This window comes from Dreissena polymorpha, chromosome 3 (genome assembly GCF_020536995.1).
Source record: "Dreissena polymorpha isolate Duluth1 chromosome 3, UMN_Dpol_1.0, whole genome shotgun sequence".
Taxonomy (NCBI): Eukaryota; Metazoa; Mollusca; class Bivalvia; order Myida; family Dreissenidae; genus Dreissena; species Dreissena polymorpha.
The window spans coordinates 94,692,864-94,712,233 of record NC_068357.1 but is presented as its reverse complement, the minus strand read 5'-3'; the positions used below and the strand labels follow the sequence as shown (position 1 = coordinate 94,712,233).

Below are 19,370 nucleotides of genomic sequence, written 5' to 3'. Positions count from 1 at the left end.
TGCAAGGGGACAACAACATGTGGGGAGAATACAAAATGTTCACACAGTCAACTTACGTTTTTCTTGGAGCGTACAGCCCACTCTTCTAACATATCTGCGGCAGCACATTTACCCTGGCGACGATACAGGGCACCCAGGTTCTTGAGTGTAGTTGTGACCGTTGGACTGAAAAACATAGCAGAACTATGGTTTCAAGCTCCGCAACATGACGATTATTTATTAAAAAAGTGAATTGTATTGTGTGTGTCAGTTCAGATTTTTCTTTTTCAGTGATAACGTCATATTAGGTAAACAGATGGAAGATTTAGGCTACCAAAATAGCTCTGCATGGGAATTCATTTAACACGCTTGCTGCAAAGTAGGGTGCCTCTGGCAATAGATCACAAATGTTGCTTTGTGATCTAAATAGCACATACATCAAATACAAAACTGTTTCATAATGTTGATCACTGAAAATGTACATTGAACATTTATGTGCAAAGATAAAGCAATATAAACATATTCTGTTACAAAACATCATAAGCAAATTGTAAGTTCCACGTCATCAACACTTCAATAAAACAAATACACTGTAAAAAAAAACTGTACTGTAAAAATATACAAATACAATTATTTAATTTATTTCTTTAACTGATGTTGTTACTCTTAAGTACGTGATAAGACACAAACCACAAACAGTGAGCTGTGAGAAGGTTACAATGCACACTTTTCACAGATTTTGTCTATAAATGTCCCCAAACCTGGTTCTTGGAAAACAATATCAGCATCAGAAAGAATAATAAATAAAATAATAAATATTATGGAATACTGCAACAAAATGAAATGAATGATATTCTGAAGTCTTTCAACATTGCCTCATGATGCATCTGACCTTATTTAATTACAAGAGAAGCTTAACTGTTGAAAACTTTTATAGCATATGCTTTGGGCTTCTATCAGTAGATTAAAAGGATTTTTATTATTTCATTTTTTAATCAATTAACAATTTTCAGATGCAGTAAATTGCTGGCAATACCTTTAAATTGCTTTCAAAAATAAAAAATGAAACTGAACTCATTTTCAAAAGCATTCTCCATAACAAAACAAAAAGGAAATCTTTATGAACCCCCAACCAATGAAAATGTGGACCTCAAATAGCTCAACCAATCAAAGACAAAATTAAAACTTAAATCAACAAAGGCATTAAGCATCAACAGATTGAACGAAGCATGTGGTTGCTATGGTGAAAATATATGCATAATGGCTTACACATTGCTTGGTGGATTACTGGACTCTGTGTGAAAACTTTGGCGGTGGGAAATAAAACAGATGCTTTATATGACACAATAGAAAACCAAATATCAAAACACCTTAAAATAGTATTGATGTAGAAAGGTATGATTTAGACAGAAAATTTAATTTAAACACAGAAAAACTCTTAAAAAACTCCTTTTTCTAATAACAGTATTAAGCAAGATATGTGTTTGTCAGAAACACTATGTCCCTTCTGCGCCGCTTTGAAGCTATATATTTGACCTTTGACCTTGAAGGATGACCTTGACCTTTCACCACTAAAATGTGCAGCTCCATGAGATACACATGCATGCCAAATATGAAGTTGCTATCTTCAATATTGCAAAAGTTATGGCAAAATGTTAAAGTGTGGGCAAACACACAAACCAACCAACCAACCAACAGACAGGGCAAAAACAATATGTCCCCCACTATAGTGGTGGGGGACATAAAAAGTGCTTAGCTATATTTGTTATCAAAATATGTATAACTACTTCAATAACAATCAAACAAGTACATATAACTCAACATTAAATGAAAATGAACTTTATTCAATAAAATACATCCCTTAAAACGTTATTAGTATCTGCCATTTTTAACTTTCAGTCAAAACAAATTTCAAAGGAAAATAAGTTTATTTTGTGAATAACAGTGGGTTACATATTTGGCCATGAAAGGCTTGATTATAAGTAACCAAACGTTTTAACAATAATTAAGTTAATAACCCTACATCAAAACTTTGCAACACACTGTGTATTAGAATGAAATGGGTAAACTCACTTGGATGTTCCAAATGGCTCACTACAAAATAGTTTGTAAACAAGAACGTTAATAACTATTTAAATCTGACAGTTTGCATATAGAATCATATGGTGGTGGTGTACATATACTTTATTTTTCATCCTTATGTTAATTTTCAAATGAGCTGTGAATATCACAATAATCAAAAGTTGAACATTATCCATTTCTGGAAGTCTGTATGGCAATACCTGATAATAGTTTTCTTCAATTTGGTATAAAAGTGTGGGTCATTTCATGCATAACACGAGACAATTGAAGGCAGACCATTAGGCCAACGTTCAGGGAAAACTGGGTTAAATGCAACAAAGTGAAGTGGCAGTCCAGATAAGCCAGTGCAGTCCACACAAGCTAATCAGGAATGACACTTTCCCCTTTTATGGTATTGTTTATATAAAATAAATACTCTTCTAAGCGAAAATCAAGTCAAGAAGGAAAGTGTCGTCCATGATAAGCCTGTGCAGACTGCACAGGCTAATCTGAGACAACTCTGTCCGCACATTCATTAAGCCCAGTTTTCCCAGAACGAGGCTCATACACAAGATAACTATACCCTACCTATCATACAAAAGATAACTATACCCTACCTATCATACACAAGATAACTATACCCTACCTATCATACACAAGATAACTATACCCTACCCATCATACACAAGATAACTATACCCTACCTATCATACACAAGATAACTATACCCTACCTATCATACACAAGATAACTATACCCTACCTATCATACACATGATAACTATACCCTACCCATCATACACAAGATAACTATACCCTACCTATCATACACAAGATAACTATACCCTATCTATCATACACAAGATAACTATACCCTACCTATCATACACAAGATAACTATACCCTACCTAACTTACACAAGATAACTATACCCTACCTATCATACACAAGATAACTATACCCTACCTATCATACACAAGATAACTATACCCTACCTATCATACACAAGATAACTATAACCTACCTAAAATACACAAGATAACTATACCCTACCTATCATACGCAAGATAACTATACCCTACCTATCATACACAAGATAACTATACCCTACCTATCATACACAAGATAACTATACCCTACCTATCATACACAAGATAACTATACCCTACCTATCATACACAAGATAACTATACCCTACCTATCATACACAAGATAACTATACCCTACCTATCATACACAAGATAACTATACCCTACCTATCATACACAAGATAACTATACCCTACCTATCATACACAAGATGACTATACCCTACCTATCCACTTTTGTAGTTTTATGCCATGCTCCATACTCCGGTGGAGTCTGCCCATCTTTGTACTTCCCCTAAAACAGAACAGACATTTTGGTTTAATATGTTGTATTATTGTAACAATCTTTTTTCTGCCTGTTGTGAAAATTCCCAATACCCATACCAGCATAATTTTAATATGACATTATGATAGATTCTAACACAGCACGCGACTTGTTTTCTATAGACAAAGAAGGAAATCAAGTTTGGGTTATTCTGCAATAAATTATGGGCGGAGTTTAATGTTTCAAAATAGTTCCGAAGAAATAAAGAAAATATTGCAGTAAAATGCATGTGCTAAAACCCGCTCTTAAAGAAATGTAATAAATGTAGCATGTATATAAATGTAATGAAACAACAAATTGTATATTTGGGGATAAGTGGCATAACCACGCCTTCAAAGAATGTTATTTGTTAGGAAACATATTTCAGAAAACATATATAGCATTTCAGCTTTTCAGTACCATCAATAAACGTGACGTCATTTAGTTCCTACGATTGCTGTTCTCAATGAAAGTGACGTCATTTGCAAAATATTAATTAATTAAAACGACGTCATATGTTTGTACAATTCAATGATGTCACTAAATAGTGAACTTTGTACTAAGAAGGGCTGAGTATTGAAAAATATAGTTCACGTCCAAAAGCTTGAACCAAATCAATCAGAATCCTGTTAGAATCGAAATAATATTTTTCTATGATGGTTTGTTGTCGAATAACCCTCAGTAAGGAGTATAGATGCGTGTTATCAAATCACTTGTGCTTCGCACTCGTGATTTGATTCCTACGCATCTATACTCCTTACTGTGGGTTATTCAACAACAAACCATGATAGAAAAATATTATTTCTTAAACATCATACATCCAGTGCTGGTAATAATAAAAAAAAAAACTGCACATAATATATAGTGAAGCAAATAATAAATATTTCCTCCCTCAAAGATAATGTAAACCTTAGCTCAAATCACTCTCCTTAGGTTGCAATATTTTTCATACTCCTCAAATGCCTTTTAAAAGAATAAATTTCTTTAATTTCATAATAATCATAAAATAGCTTTGTATGGAAAAGTTTAATACCTTATTTTCTTCCCTCTCCTCTGCTTGCATCCAGATAGGTTTATTTTCTCCTGAAATTGAAAAGTTGAATGGACATGAAGTGTCAAAGTCGACGATTAATATTTTTATAAACCCAAACTCAAGACCTCTCCAAACTTTTTCAACCATATAACACTTTTTAAACGATTAATGTCCAATCACCAATTATCATAGACATGTAATCAAGTGTTATTCTAGTAAAGAGTTTTGGTAAAATTTGGGCCTTGAATTTGAAAATAGACCTAAATGTATGGTAACTAATTGTATAGAAGTCTGTGACAATAATTAGGCCAAAAGTCATTTGTTTCCACAAAAATTGACAAAACAAGAGATGTGTTTGTCAGAAATACAATGCCCCCCTATTGCGCCGCTTTGAAATAAAATTTCAACATATCATTAGGCAGATTTAGAAATTATCTCCCTTTTAAAGCTTATTACTTCCCTTGGATTGTATTTTTTTACTTTTGACCTTGAAGGATGACCTTGACCTTTCACCACTCAAAATGTGCAGGTTCATGAGATACACCTGCATGCCAAATATCAAGTTGCTTTCTTCAATACTGCAAAAGTTATGGCCAATGTAAAAGTTTTCGGATGGACACACAGACTGACAGACAGACGGACTGACAGACAGTTCAACTGCTATATCATCGCTGTTCTTCGAAAACCGCGTAAGTTAATTTTTACAACTTTTCAATAGGCAAAAAAAACATTTTTAAAATATAATAATTTAGATAGTCTAAAAAAGGAACCAAATATTAAAGAGAAAACTGCGTAACTACAGGCTTTTATATATTTTCATAAATAAAAAATATGCCCATTTTAATTAAGACTATCTAAATTAATATATTTTAAAACTTATAAAGATATTTTTTTTAAATGTTTTTTGAAAAGTTGGAAAAATTGACTTACGCAGTTTTTGCAGAAACAATTAGTGCACCAATGAGTGTTCAGGATTTTCTCACGTGTTCATAACTATGCCTTCCAATTGGATATGACATCCAGTATTTTCGCAGAAAATGACCCGTGAACCTGCCATTCTTATAAAAACAAATAACATTTTGCGCCAAATTTGACTTACGCGGTTGTGAAGAACAGCGATGATATGCCACCCTACCTGGGGCATAAAAAGTAGGGTAGGAAGCCGGTCTATTTTTTAACATACATTTTGGACAATGCAAAGTTTAACAAGTATATCCATGACATGCCCTAATCTTTCATAACTTTTACATTCTTTTTACTTCTTTTATCAAACTATTAATTAATATTGAAGAGTTAATTTAGTTAACATGATCAAAGGTAGCAAAAATGACCACAAACTTTAACTTCAGTTTCATTTAATTCTGCAAAACTTGCAGAACCTGGACCCCCCACCAAAAAAAGATTGGATTTGGCACTTACCTCCTACTTTTCCAAACTCCTTTTCATGTGCCCGAGTGAGTACTTCTTTATATAATAACTCGGCTTGTTTGTATTTTCCTTGTTTCAAAAACGCTGAAGCCTAGAATTGTTCCAGAATGAATGATTTATAATTGCAACTATTCATTAACAACATTATTTTATATTAAGCATGTATTTAGCAATAATTAACGGTTGGATGTCTTGCATATATATATATATGTGTATATATTTTTTTTTTTTAATTAAGATTGATCAATAATGCAATAACTTGATTAATACAAAAGAAGATAAGTGTTATTACAATAAAGAAAACTGGAATACTTTTATATTTATGACAGATAATGGCATATATTCAGGCAACACTATGACAGATAATGGCATATATTCAAGCAACACTATGACAGATAATGGCATATATTCAAGCAACACTATTTTTAAAAGGATACATATAAGCTGTATCTAAATATCCTATTTCAACCATAAGCAGCACCTAACAGCGACTGGCAGGTTGGTAATTGTCAATGGTTCATACAACTGCATCAAGTTGCACTCTGGGAAAACCAGCTAAATGCATGAGCGTAAAGTGTCTTCCCAGATAAGCCTGTGTTTGCAGAGTCTTATTTTGGGTCAATCTGGGATGATACTTTAAGCATATGCATTAAGCTAAGTTTTTCCAGAGACCAGCTTATTTAAGCTTGAAAACAAAGCTTGACAAAAGCTCCGTGGTCGGAGACATATGCCCCTCCCCCCCAAAAAAAGGGCTTTGAACTAGTAACCTCAATTTCGATTGGGGTCATCTACTGTCCAAGGCCAATGCACATGTGAAGTATCAAGCCAATTGGTCAATTCGTTGACAAATTATTGATCAGAAACGATTTTCACACTTATTAGGACAGTGACCTTGACCTTTGACCTAGTGACCCAAATTTCAATAGGGGTCATCAACTATCCAACACCAATGCACATGGGACGTATCAAGCCAATCGGTCCCTCCGTTCACAAGTTATTGATCAGAAACAATTTTCACTCTTAGCGTGACAGTGACCTTGACCTTCGACCTAGTGACTATAATTTCAATAGGGGTCATCTACTGGCAAATGCCAATGCACATGGAAAGTGTCAAGCCAATTGGTCAATCTCTTCACAAGTTATTGATAGGAAACAATTTTCACTCTTAGTGTGACAGTGACGTTGACCTTTGATCTAGTGACCTAAATTTCAATACAGGTCATCTATTGGCAAAGGCAAACGCACATTGGAAGTTTCAAACCAATTGGTCAATCCGTTCACAAGTAATTAATCGGAAACAAACTGGACTACCGACAGACAGACCGACCCATATCCAGCAAAACAATATACCACCTCTTCTTCAAAGGGGGGCATAATAGTAACTTTTATGAATACAAGTTTTTCCCTTTTGGAATAGAGTTAATTTGATGATCATAAAATGACATCATAGACTATTAGAACCTAACTCTGATAAAAAGACAATAACAAAATTTACAGACATGAAGCCAAAGAAAAGAATAGCAAAATAAGAATAAAAACAATAGCTCATGTTCTCTCTCTTTATGCTTTTTCAACTAAAAACAAAAAGCACCTTACCAAATTGTTTTTAGTTTTCGCTACATTCGGATCATCTTGCCCTAACTTTTTCTCATATATTTTTAATGCTCGTGTGTAATATTTTTCAACCTGTAACAATGAGAAAATAAAACAATAGACATGCACCACAACACCAGCATATAGGTACGCAAAAGACAGATGCTGCCACATAGCTAATATGTGTTGTCTTCAACCATAGATCCTTACAAAGGGGTGTGTTCAACCTAGACTATTACAAAGGAGTGTGTTCAACCTGGACCCTTACAAAGGGCTGTGTTCAACCTAGATCCTGACAAAGGGGTGTGTTCAACCTAGCCCCTTACAAAGGAATGTGTTCAACCTAGACCCTTACAAAGGGATGTGTTTAACCTTGACCCTTAGAAACGGGTGTGTACACCCTACACCCTTACAAAGGCGTGTGTGCACTCTTGACCCTGACAAAGGGGATTGTTCAACCTAGACCCTTACAAAGGGGTGTGTTCAACCTAGACCCTTACAAAGGAATGTGTTCAACCTAGACCCTTACAAAGGACTGTGTTCAACCTAGACCCTTACAAAGGGATGTGTTCAACCTAGACCCTTACAAAAGGGTGCATTCAACCTAGGCCCTTACAAAGGAGTGTGTTCAACCTAGACCCTTACAAAGGGGTTTGTTCAACCTAGACCCTTTCAAAGGGGTGTGTTCAACCTTGACCCTTACAAAGGGGTGTGTTCAATCTAGACCCTTATAAAGAGTGTGTTCAACCTAGACCCTTACAGAGGGCTGTGTTTAACCTAGACCTTTAGAAACGGATAAGTACACCCTACACCCTTACTAAGGGGTGTGTACACCCTTGACCCTTACAAAGGGGTGTGTACACCCTTGACCCTTACAAAGGGGTGTGTACACCATAGACCTTTATAAAGGGCTGTGTCCAACCTTGACCCTTACAAAGGTATGTGTACACCCTACACCCTTACAAAGGGGTGTGCACACCCTAGACCCTTACAAAGTGGTGTCTTCAACCTAGACCCTTACAACGATGTGTTCACCTTTTACCCTTTAAATATGTGTACACTCTTTACCCTTACAAAGACATGTATACACCATTTACTCTTTTGAAGATGTGTGTACACCATAGTCCCTTAAGAACGGGTGTGTACACCCTAGACCCTTACAAAGGTGTGTGTAAACACTTTAGCCTTACAAATATGTGTGTACACCCTTAACCCTTACAAAGATATGAGTACACATTTTACCCTTACATATATGTGTAAACCCTTTACCCTTACAAAGACATGTATACACACTTTACCCTTATAAAATGCTGTGTACACACTAGAACCTTAAGAAGGGGTGTGCTAAACCTAGACCCTTATGAATATGTGTGTACACCCTTTATCTTTATAAAGGGCTGTGTACACTCTAGACACTTAAGAAGGGGTCTGAACACTCAAACCTTACAAAGGGGTATGAACACCTTAGAACCTTACAAACGGTGTACACTCTAGAACCTTACAAAGGGGAATTACTAATAGATTTCCAGGGTTAAGCTTGAATCACATCCATATAAAATTGAATTGGATAAAATCATTTCACGCTCAACTCTTGAATTATATTAGCAAAATAGTTATGTTGTTCCCATGCTAGTCAATAGTAAAACATGATAGTTTTGGATTTGGAGAAAAAGGCAAGGATACAAATTATGGCAACCAAAAACATGTTGGCATGCCAGAGCCTTTTAACTTATTTTTCATTTGTTGACTAAACCAGTAAAGCAACTTAAGAAAATGAATTCAACGTGTATCTTATGACAGTAAATGAGACTTTTAATGGGATAATGTTCAGGATATATACGTTTCAGCCAGAAATATACACATACAGCCTGAATGAAACTAAACAAAGTATCAGGTATGTATCAAATAAGCAAAGCATTTACAAGCAGCAGCATGGTAACCTTTTTACGCTTAAATGTTCAAAATGAAGAATATGTGGCATACTATAGGAAAGAATCACACTTGAGCTATGAAAAGCTTTTTCTAATCTACTTTGAAAGCTTTTAATAACATAAAACAATCTAAAAGGACAACTGACCAAAGGACAACTTTGTTTTTTTTATCTTCTTTTATTTTAATTATCCATTGTAATGTTGCTGTCTTGATGTTGACTAATATCCTATGATTTTTAATATCAAACCTTATAAAAATATGATATGGCAAGCAAATGAACTTAAAAACCCAAATGACATCCTTTCATGCAATAAACAACATGTAATTCAATACAAATTGTTATTACATTTAATCAATTCCAAAACGTGATTAATCTAGCCCAGCTACAATTCTCATGCAAAACTGAACTAAGCAACACTGCAGGGAATCATGTGCAAGAGAAATGAAAATGACCTTTAACACAAAAAGTAATAAAATGAATGTCTGGCTAGAACTAAAGCTATGTGGCAACAGCTGTCGTCAATATACAATACATATACCATCTTACCAAATTGTTTTTCGTCTTAGCGACGTTAGGATCATCAGGGCCGAGTTTCGACTCGTAAATTTCTAGCGCTCTCTGGTAGTATTGCTCTACCTGAGCATGGCAGCATTAAAACACAACCAGTTGATCATGGGACCGGGAGAGAACATGCCTTTACACTCAGTTTCACTCAAATTACACTCAAATTCCTTTAAGCAAACAGCGCAGACCCAGATGAGACGCAGCATCATGCGGCATCTCATCTGGGTCTACGATTTGATTTAAACAGTACACATTTTATTGATATAATTCACATCGAGTGGAGCAACATGGTATTAGATTTTATCATATTAATATTGCTTAACACTTAACATTGTATATTGATATTATTTTACAAATTTGAAAACATATGTCGTGCAGCTGATAACATTAAAAACAAACTTCACTAAACTTCATTTCATTAAATCTTTTAGAAAACTGACAGTTTTTTTTTTCCAAAAATGCAATATATATTTTAACAGGACATTCATTCCACTTAATTGATCTGATAATTTTACAATTGTACCATATTTTGTATTATGTATCATCATTAGTAACAGATGGTTTCTGCAAATTGCTTATTTTTAATTTGAAAGCAATAACTTACCTCCTCGTATTTTCCTTGGTTCTGACATAACAACGCTAAATTATTAAGTTGCTTAGCAACATCAGGATGGTCTTCTCCTAAAACCTGAAATATTGAATCAATCATTAGAATTAATCACCATAGAAAATATCAGTTATTTTCCTAACTTGGCAGACCAGTTAACAGACAGTTACAATAAAGGAAAAAAGAAGGATAACGTGCAGTAACAACTTAACTCTTAACATTAAAGAACTTGATATGAACATACTTGCCAAGAAATGTTAATTGTCAAATGTATTACAGTTTGACACAAATAGTTTATTGATTTATTTGTTGACCTCACTAGACAGTTTAAATATTTTTTTAAGTAAAATGGCACAAAAATAATAAACAAGCATTGGCATTCAATAGATATCCCAATTAATTACCAAATAAATTTTAGTTATGGATGGGTGCAAACCCCTTGGTATACGGTATAATCCTACAAAAATAATAAAGTGTAGGGTAATTGTTTTTATTCATTGAAATTCTCCTCAGAGAAATTGATAGACCCATGAAGTTTCATTTTGGAATCGTGTAGCCTATCTGAGATATAGCCCTGAAAAAACGCATCATATAAAAACAACAAAGGGCAATAACTCTTATTTGAGAAAGTGCAGGGTTATGGTCCTTAAGTATGACACTTCTCCTCATTTATATTAAAACATGTAGCTATGAACAATTACATTAAAAAAGGAAATAACTCTTATTAAAGAAAGTATAGGGTTGTGGTTCTTATGCATTGCACTTCTTCTCAATGATATCTATACACCCATGGAGTTTCATGATGATATCTGATATTTTTTCTGAGATAAAGCCCTGAAAAGTATGTGACAGACAGAATGACAGACAACGCCAATTCATCCCTCAGCCTTTGGTAGGTGATATAAAGATGTTGTAAAGTATCATTATTCTGGGCATTAATTATAATTAGTAATTTTTTAATGACAATTGTTGTACAGTCTCAATCTCATTATTTACATTTGATTTTGGTCTTTTAAAGCATAAACAAAACATGTACAAAATAGTATTGAAGGCAAAATAATTCATTCTGCAGGGCACAATCAAATCTTTACCTTTTCTCTAATTTCTAATGCCCGTTTACAAAGAGGCTCTGCTTCTTTATATTTTCCACGTTTTCCATATAAAACAGCTAAGTTATTTAATGTGGCAGCAACCTGAAAACAAATGCATAGTTAACATATTACAGAGGCTTTTTCTGTTAAAAATGCATTCCATAGATTAAGTCAATTAAGTCCAATTTAACCCTTACGTTTGTTCCATTAGTTGGTGCTGTTAATGACATCACATAGGAGATCATTTTCAGTTGATTAATCAGATGGTGTTTTTTTACCTATCAAATAACTCATTATGAAAAGGCTTTTGGAAACTCTTGCCTGTCCTGTCGCGATACAGCACGTGTTAAAACAATTCAATTAATGTAAATGTATAAATTGCTGTCTGGTTCATGAAGTTGCATGTATATATGCTTCTCACATATTGCTACCTACATTATTGTCTGCACACCATCTTAAATTTAAGAAAATTGACACTCAAACAATTTGAGCCTTTATCTTAAGCAAGTGCCAAAAATGTACTTTTTATAGCAATAGTACGATCTGTTATTGAAAGGTCACCTGAAAGTGACCTCTAATGCATTGTCAGCGGATAGTATAGAGGCATCAGACTGTTGATGATATAAAAGAGCTTCTCAATTAAGCATTATAATCAACCTATTTACAAGTGACGAAGCAGTATAATTAACTAAAACATTTCTGAAAGACTTGTAATATATGAATGAGTAAAATACATGTCACAGAGTGGTAAACAGCAAAGCAAATGTAATCTGTGTTGTTCAAAATTACAGAAATAAGTATCATAGGAAGATCACGGTGCCTATACCACGTGACTTTTTAAGATCTGTGTTGGGAGAATCAAGCTCGACCCAGTTAACATTTTTAATGATGTCTTATTAAATATTTTACCATTTTTAATGGGATATAGTGGAGAGCCCGCTCATTTGTGAGAGTTTTCTATAGGTATCATGATCTTTTTAAACAAATAAGTATTTTTTCAGTAGTGTAACCGCGCGTTTGTAATATGAAGTCCCCACACTGATCCGACATTTTTCTAACCCTTCAAACGCGCGGTTGCACTTAACTGAAAAAATACTTATTTGTTTAAAAAGATCATGATACTTATAGATAACTCTTACGAATGAGAGGGCTCCGAAAAAGTCACGTGAAGATGTTCCTGATTAGAAACAAAGTGTTTATGTGCAATGCATATACAGTAGTTTGCAAACTTTTTAGTTACAGACATTAACATTTTAATAAGATTAACATTGAAAAACCTATTCAAAGAGAAAACAGAACACAAATTGTACGGACATTCAAATCAGTGAAGTGTATTGAAACATATGCAGCCTTACATTAATTGAAATTTGAATACAATCAAAAACCATAACATACATTTCAACAAAGAAAACAAATACAGCAAGCATAATAGCTATAAAAAAAAATACCACAAAAGATTGAAATTTCATGAAACAACTTTCAAAAGTACTTCATTTAATTGATAGACCTGTTTAGCAAGACTAATGAATTATAATGTTAATGGAAAAATTGTAACAGGTATTTTTTGTTTAAACATTAAATGAAACAAAATTTATTAAAATACATGTTATAAGCTGTATTTTAGCCTTGATTTTATAAGGCCCTTAACCATAAGGAATCTGAAAATGAATACTAGAAAAGGCACCAAACAAAACAGCTTTCCACATCTGCAGTTTATTCCTTAGAAAGGAAGTACCAAGCTGGTCGTTCGACAAAAGGAACAGATAAAAAATTGCATGAAAAGAAGTGATATAGGAATTTAACAAAGTATAATCATTTAGAGACTTCACAATGCTTATGAAAATGTAACATAATCAGGGTTTCTCCTATACCAATATGGCTTGTCATAAGCAACATCCCTTTTAATCAGGAGTGCTATTTCAACATCCATTAATTGCCACATGATGCCTTAATTAGCTACACCACATGTCATACATGGAAACAAATAAACTCAACTTCCAACAGGTGGGGCTGGTATAGCACAGTAATTGATTAAATTAAATTCTCTTGATTGATAAATCAATTGTATTAAGGTCAGCAAGACACTCCAGACAATTAGCTATGCATTGATAATTATACTCTTGAGTGAAAACTCATTAGCTACAGCTACACTCATATTATTGCTGATTTCAGTACATGTTACGTTTTTAAAAAGTAGATACAAAGTATCGATATAAATTGAAGAATTAACTGATTTAGCAGCATAACATGCTTCATTAAAGTTATTTTTGTGTATTTAATAGCATAACCTTCAAGGAAAGTTTGTTGTTTTCTCCTGATTTTAATATTTAGAGCAATAGACTAATAACCTAAATTAGACGAGAAATAAAACAGAGACATATCAATATAGCTTGGTTCTAAAATGGATTGGAGGGTTAATAGTGACAAGTGAATTTCTCAAGAACAGTATCAGTCTTGTGAATTGTAAGTGTGAAACATCTTTGAGAATAATCCTTCTTATTTTGGGGTAAAAAAAGTCAATAATGAATTGAGAGTTCATATTTTGTTCTGCAACAAAGTAAAACAATGGTTTTTACACACAATAAGGTATACCACTAAATGCACCATTTTGATTCCTTAAATGAAACATTTTCTAATAACATACACAGGAACATCTCTCCCTGGCCTTACCTAAACAGCCCCACATCATGTTACATGGTCATGGAGGAAACCCTAAAATCTATTGCACCCAAAAGACTTTAGAGAAATATGTAGACTATAGAGGCCTTTTTTCAGTGAACGCTGTAGTTGATTTATGCATAATAAAGGCAATATTTTGTAAAAGGAACATGCATTTTTCTTGAAAAACAACACAGAAACCAAAATGAACAGTTGCAATAAACATTCAAAATAATTCAATGAAAGGGAATAAAATAAAAGGTACATGATGTCCAGAGTTTTTCCCTGTGACCCCAATTACAGAACACTGTTACATGGAAAGGGCTTATAGCTGACATCATTATACAACTGTCAGGTGCATGTAGGTGAGAAAAAGATTTAACAACATTTTAAAAAGAAAATTAAATTTTGTATTTTAGATGGCACTCCTAATTATTTTAATCACAATTCTGCACAAATTGTATACATAAAAGTGCACTGAAGATTTTACATGAATAATGTTTAATTCCTTCTAGAGTAATAGCATAAAATTTCATCTCCCAAATTTTGTATGAGCGCATGTAGATAAAAATGTTAATTTCCTGCATCACATATATGGCAATCATATTATTTTAAATAAAATGGTTGGGAAGTTGATGTAATCAATGTAGTTATTTCTTTGTACACTATATGAATAATTTTAGGTTAAAGTCCTTATTCTTGGGGGCAAATCCGAGTACAAGGGTCACAGATGTTGACTCTGGCATGCGATGGGTTTACACTGCCATACAACATGCAGTAGGGAGAAGCAATATGGTGATGAGAAAATGTTGGGGTCTCCAACTACAGAATAGTACTGAGCAGCAGTCTGGGATATCAAGGATTAATGCACATGAGTAAAGTGTTGTCCAAGTTTAGCATCCCACACAGGCAATGCAGGAGACTCCACAGGCTAATCTAAGACAACACTTGCGCACATGCCTTCAGCCAGGTTTAACCAGAGTAAAACTCAACTGTACAATTCTGACAGATCACAATAAATTAAATGTCTTTCATCAAAATTTAAGCAAACAGACTTTGATTTTTTAATCAATTAATCTTATGTCTATTGCTGAATGACACTGTAATGCCATATAAGTGGATAAGGGCAATTCATTTCAAAGTAAAGTTTTTTTTAGATCACATACCTTTTACCTTATGGCTTATTTGAAGTAAGAAACCAGTGATACATAATGTACAAAAAACAATTTGGTACTGGTTCTATTTGATACTTCCTAATTAAAAATCCCATAAGCCCAACAGTTTCTCAAGCACCACATTCCAAGGATGTATAACTCACTGCCGGGTGATCTGGTCCGAGAGTTTTCTCACGGATGCCTAGGGCATCGTTTAACAAATTGGCGGCCTCTTTATATTTGCCTTGATCTCTGAAAAATTGTTGGCCAATATGCATGTTCAACAATCTATAATCAACAAGTTAAATATAAATTGTCTACAGTCACATGTGACCTTATCAAAAGCTTGTTACAGGTCAATGTTGTGTTAAATATTTTGATGGTAGCATTATTTTTATTTAATCCTGACAACTAGAAGCTGTTACCATAAGATACCTATTGATCCAATAATAAAAATTTCTCAAAATTAGAAAGCAGATGCATTCTTTAGACAATAAAAAATAAAATTAAAACATTGGAATAGAATTTCCAAAAATACAGAAATTGCCACTATAATTTATGTCCATCAAAACACAGTTCAACATTGCAACAAACTTGTGACTCAGTACACCCATGTTCCTATAGTACTAAATCTATCTTATCACTGTGACAACACTCACTGCTGGGTGGTCGCGTCCTAACGTTTTCTCACGTATTTTGAGTGCATCATTCAACAGGTTACCCGCTTCTTTGTACTTGCCCTGGTCCCTAAGGAAATCATCCAGTTGAAATACAACATACAACAATAATAACAAACTATGAGTTTACATGAGCCAATCACACAGACATCCGTGGATATCTACAATGCAAGTCTATCATTAATTCATAAAGAATAGGTACATAATAATAATCATCATCCTCATCCTCATCATCATCATGTTATCAATTCATTTATAGAAATTGAACTTTGAAACACATTGGTGCGTTTGCTAATGCCCTATCACAATCCATTCATTGGCCCGTTCTAAAAAGTCTTGGTCCAAAATTAGGTCAGGTGCTGAGTATTGATTAGAAGTTTAAATTGTTTTTAGTAAGTAAAACAAATGTTAAGCAAACTGTCAATAAGGTTTTACAAACAATTAAGTCTGATTTCATAGTAGGTCAATGTCAAGGTCAAAATAAGGTCAGGTGATGGGTGGGTGTGTTGAGAGTATTAATAAACAATTTCTATGCAAGAATCAAAGCTTTGGAGTAAGCAGTATTGATTGTAAACGATACACATTATTTTGGGTTGACCAAAAATGTGTGCCTTGTGAATTAGTGATACACAAGCATGAAAAAGTCCAGGTAAAAAGGTGGTGGTGTTGTTGATGTGGGTGTGTTGATTTGGGAATGTTGATAGATTTAAAAGACAACATCTGTGCAAGTATCAAAGCTTTGTAGGAAGCGTTATTGAGTTTATACCAAACATGTCATCTAGGGTAGATTTAATGCTATTTCATAATGAAATAATCGTTGACAACAATTTTTGCCCCTTTTTTATTTGAAAAAAGGGCATAACTTCAGCAATTTTTAACATTAGGATGTTTAATAATGGACATGCATATAATGAAATTTTAAATGTTGTACATTAAAAATGTGAAAATTGTGATTTGAGTACTCTGTCCAAAAAGTTTGTCTCTATGGACAGATGGACAGACATGTCTGAGGTGACTTCAGTATTGCACAATGAACACATATAGCCAACAAATATTTCTGGCTGAACACTGAATGATTTAAACTAAATTGCAAATATACACAATTAGGAGCATTAACTATAGCAACAAAGATAAAGGCCATACAAAATACTTAATTTAAAAGAATGTTGAATTCAATTATCATTAATTTCATTCCCACACATTCACAAATTGATATTCACTTAAACAATGTGACACTTCTAAATTTCCAACCCTTGAATACCTCGCCCCAAACAGCGCCCCCTACCTGTAGACGAGAGCCAATATGTTAAGCATGGTGGCCACATCCGGGTGGTCATGGCCGCTTGTCTTCTCCAGGTCCTCAAGTGCCTGCTTGCAGAGGGGCACAGCGACCTCGTACCGACCCTGGGATGCGTACTGGATGACTAGATTGTGGAGGGTGCGTAGCCGAGCAGGGATCTCGTATCCCCCACTGGCCGCCTGGGCCATAGCACTGGGCTGGGAGGGCGACAGGGCTGAAAGGGGCAGATCAGGGACGGGTGTTAATTTTCTTAATAAATATTATTCTTATATGGCCAGTTTCCTACTCAGCGATTAGCAATTGCAGTCAAAAGAATAACAGGACAACTAAAGAAGAATAAGACTGCAGACAGTGCGCTACTTTCAACTAGAGCTTTATCACAGACGTGACAAATACCCCCATCATGCCGCATTGACACATAATATTTTGCATGTCGTCTTCACAAAAAACAGCGGACACAATGCTCAATTTTTAAAATGCACTAAGTGACCCCTTGACCTAGTTTCTGACCCAGAAAGAGCCCATGTTCTAACTTGGCCTTAAGATCATCTCCATAAAACTTCTGACCATGTTTGGTGAAGATCGGATGTAAACTACTTGAATTAGAGAGCGGACACCATGCTGAATGTTAAAAAACGCACTAAGTGACCCTGTGACCTAGTTTTAGGCACGGAATGGCCCATGTTCAAACTTGTCCTAGAGATCATTAGATAAAACTTGTGACCAAGTTTGGTGAGGGTTGGATGAAAACTACTTGAATTAGAGAGCGGACAACATAGTGAGGTTTAAAACGCACTAAGATACGCAGTGACCTAGTTTTTGACCCGGCATGACCCATCTTCAAACTTGACCTATACATCATCTAGATACAACTTCTGACCAAGTTTGGTAAAGATTGGATGAAAACTACTTGAATTAAGAGAGCGGAAAACATTGTGATGTTTAAAACGCACTAAGTGACTCCGTGACCTTGTTTTTTACCCAGCATGACCCATATTCAAACTTGCCTTAGACATTATCAAGATACAACTTCTGACCAATTTTGGGGAAGATTGGATTAAAACTACTTGAATTAGAGAGCGGACAACATGGTGAGGTTTAAAACACACTAAGTGACTCCGTGACCTAGTTTTTGACCCGGCATGGCCCATGTTCGATCTCGACCTACACATCATCTAGTTACAACTTCTGACCAAGTGTGGTGAAGATCGGATTTAAACTACTTGAAATAGAGAGCAGACACCATGCTCAATGTGTAAAACGTAACTAAGTGACCCTGTGACCTAGTTTTTGATCTGGCATGGCCCATGTTCGAACTTGGCCTTCAGATCATCTAGATAAAACTTCTGACTAAGTTTGGTGAAGATCAGATTAAAACTACTTGAATAAGAGAGAGGACACCATGCTGAATGTTAAAAAATGCACTAAGTTGCCCCGTGACCTAGTTTTTGACCCGGCAAGGCCCATGTTAGAACTGGCCTTAAGATCATCTAGATACAACTTCTGACCAAGTTTGGTGAAGATCGGATGAAAACTACTTGAATTAGAGAGCGAACAACATGCTGAATGTTTAAAACGCATCAGTGACCCCGTGACCTAGTTTTTGACCCGGCAAGGCCCTCAGTTCGAACTTGGCCTAGACATCATGTAGATACAACTTCTGACCAAGTTTGGTGAAGATCGGATGAAAACTACTTGAATTAGAGAGCGACACAACATGCTGAATGTTTAAAACGCACTAAGTGACCCACTGACCTAGTTATTGACCCTGGCAAGGCCCATGTTCTAACTTGGCCTAGACATCATGTAGATACAACTTCTGACCAAGTTTGGTGAAGATCGGATGAAAACTACTTGAATTAGAGAGCGGACACTAAATACGGACCAACCGACAGACCAACC

The 19,370-nt window shown here is 34.8% G+C and overlaps 1 protein-coding gene and 1 long non-coding RNA gene across 3 annotated transcripts in view; both read right to left on the bottom strand.

The window, feature by feature from the left end:
• Positions 1 to 19,370, bottom strand: part of LOC127875364 (kinesin light chain-like) — a 55,071-nt gene that overhangs the window by 17,977 nt on the left and 17,724 nt on the right. The window contains 10 exon segments of the mRNA XM_052420397.1: positions 57 to 165; positions 2,053 to 2,073; positions 3,354 to 3,421; positions 4,464 to 4,513; positions 5,883 to 5,982; positions 7,488 to 7,577; positions 10,586 to 10,669; positions 11,680 to 11,781; positions 15,656 to 15,743; positions 17,454 to 17,682. Of these exon segments, the coding sequence (XP_052276357.1) occupies positions 57 to 165; positions 2,053 to 2,073; positions 3,354 to 3,421; positions 4,464 to 4,513; positions 5,883 to 5,982; positions 7,488 to 7,577; positions 10,586 to 10,669; positions 11,680 to 11,781; positions 15,656 to 15,743; positions 17,454 to 17,682 (941 nt within the window).
• Positions 2,642 to 3,346, bottom strand: LOC127875374 (uncharacterized). Of its 2 annotated transcripts, none has more exons than XR_008047382.1 (3): positions 3,122 to 3,346; positions 2,977 to 3,034; positions 2,642 to 2,686 (listed from the first exon to the last, which is right to left on the bottom strand). It is a non-coding gene; the product is annotated as an uncharacterized LOC127875374 (long non-coding RNA). The 2 variants fall into 2 exon arrangements; XR_008047381.1 differs by lacking the exon at positions 2,642 to 2,686 and adding an exon at positions 2,731 to 2,802.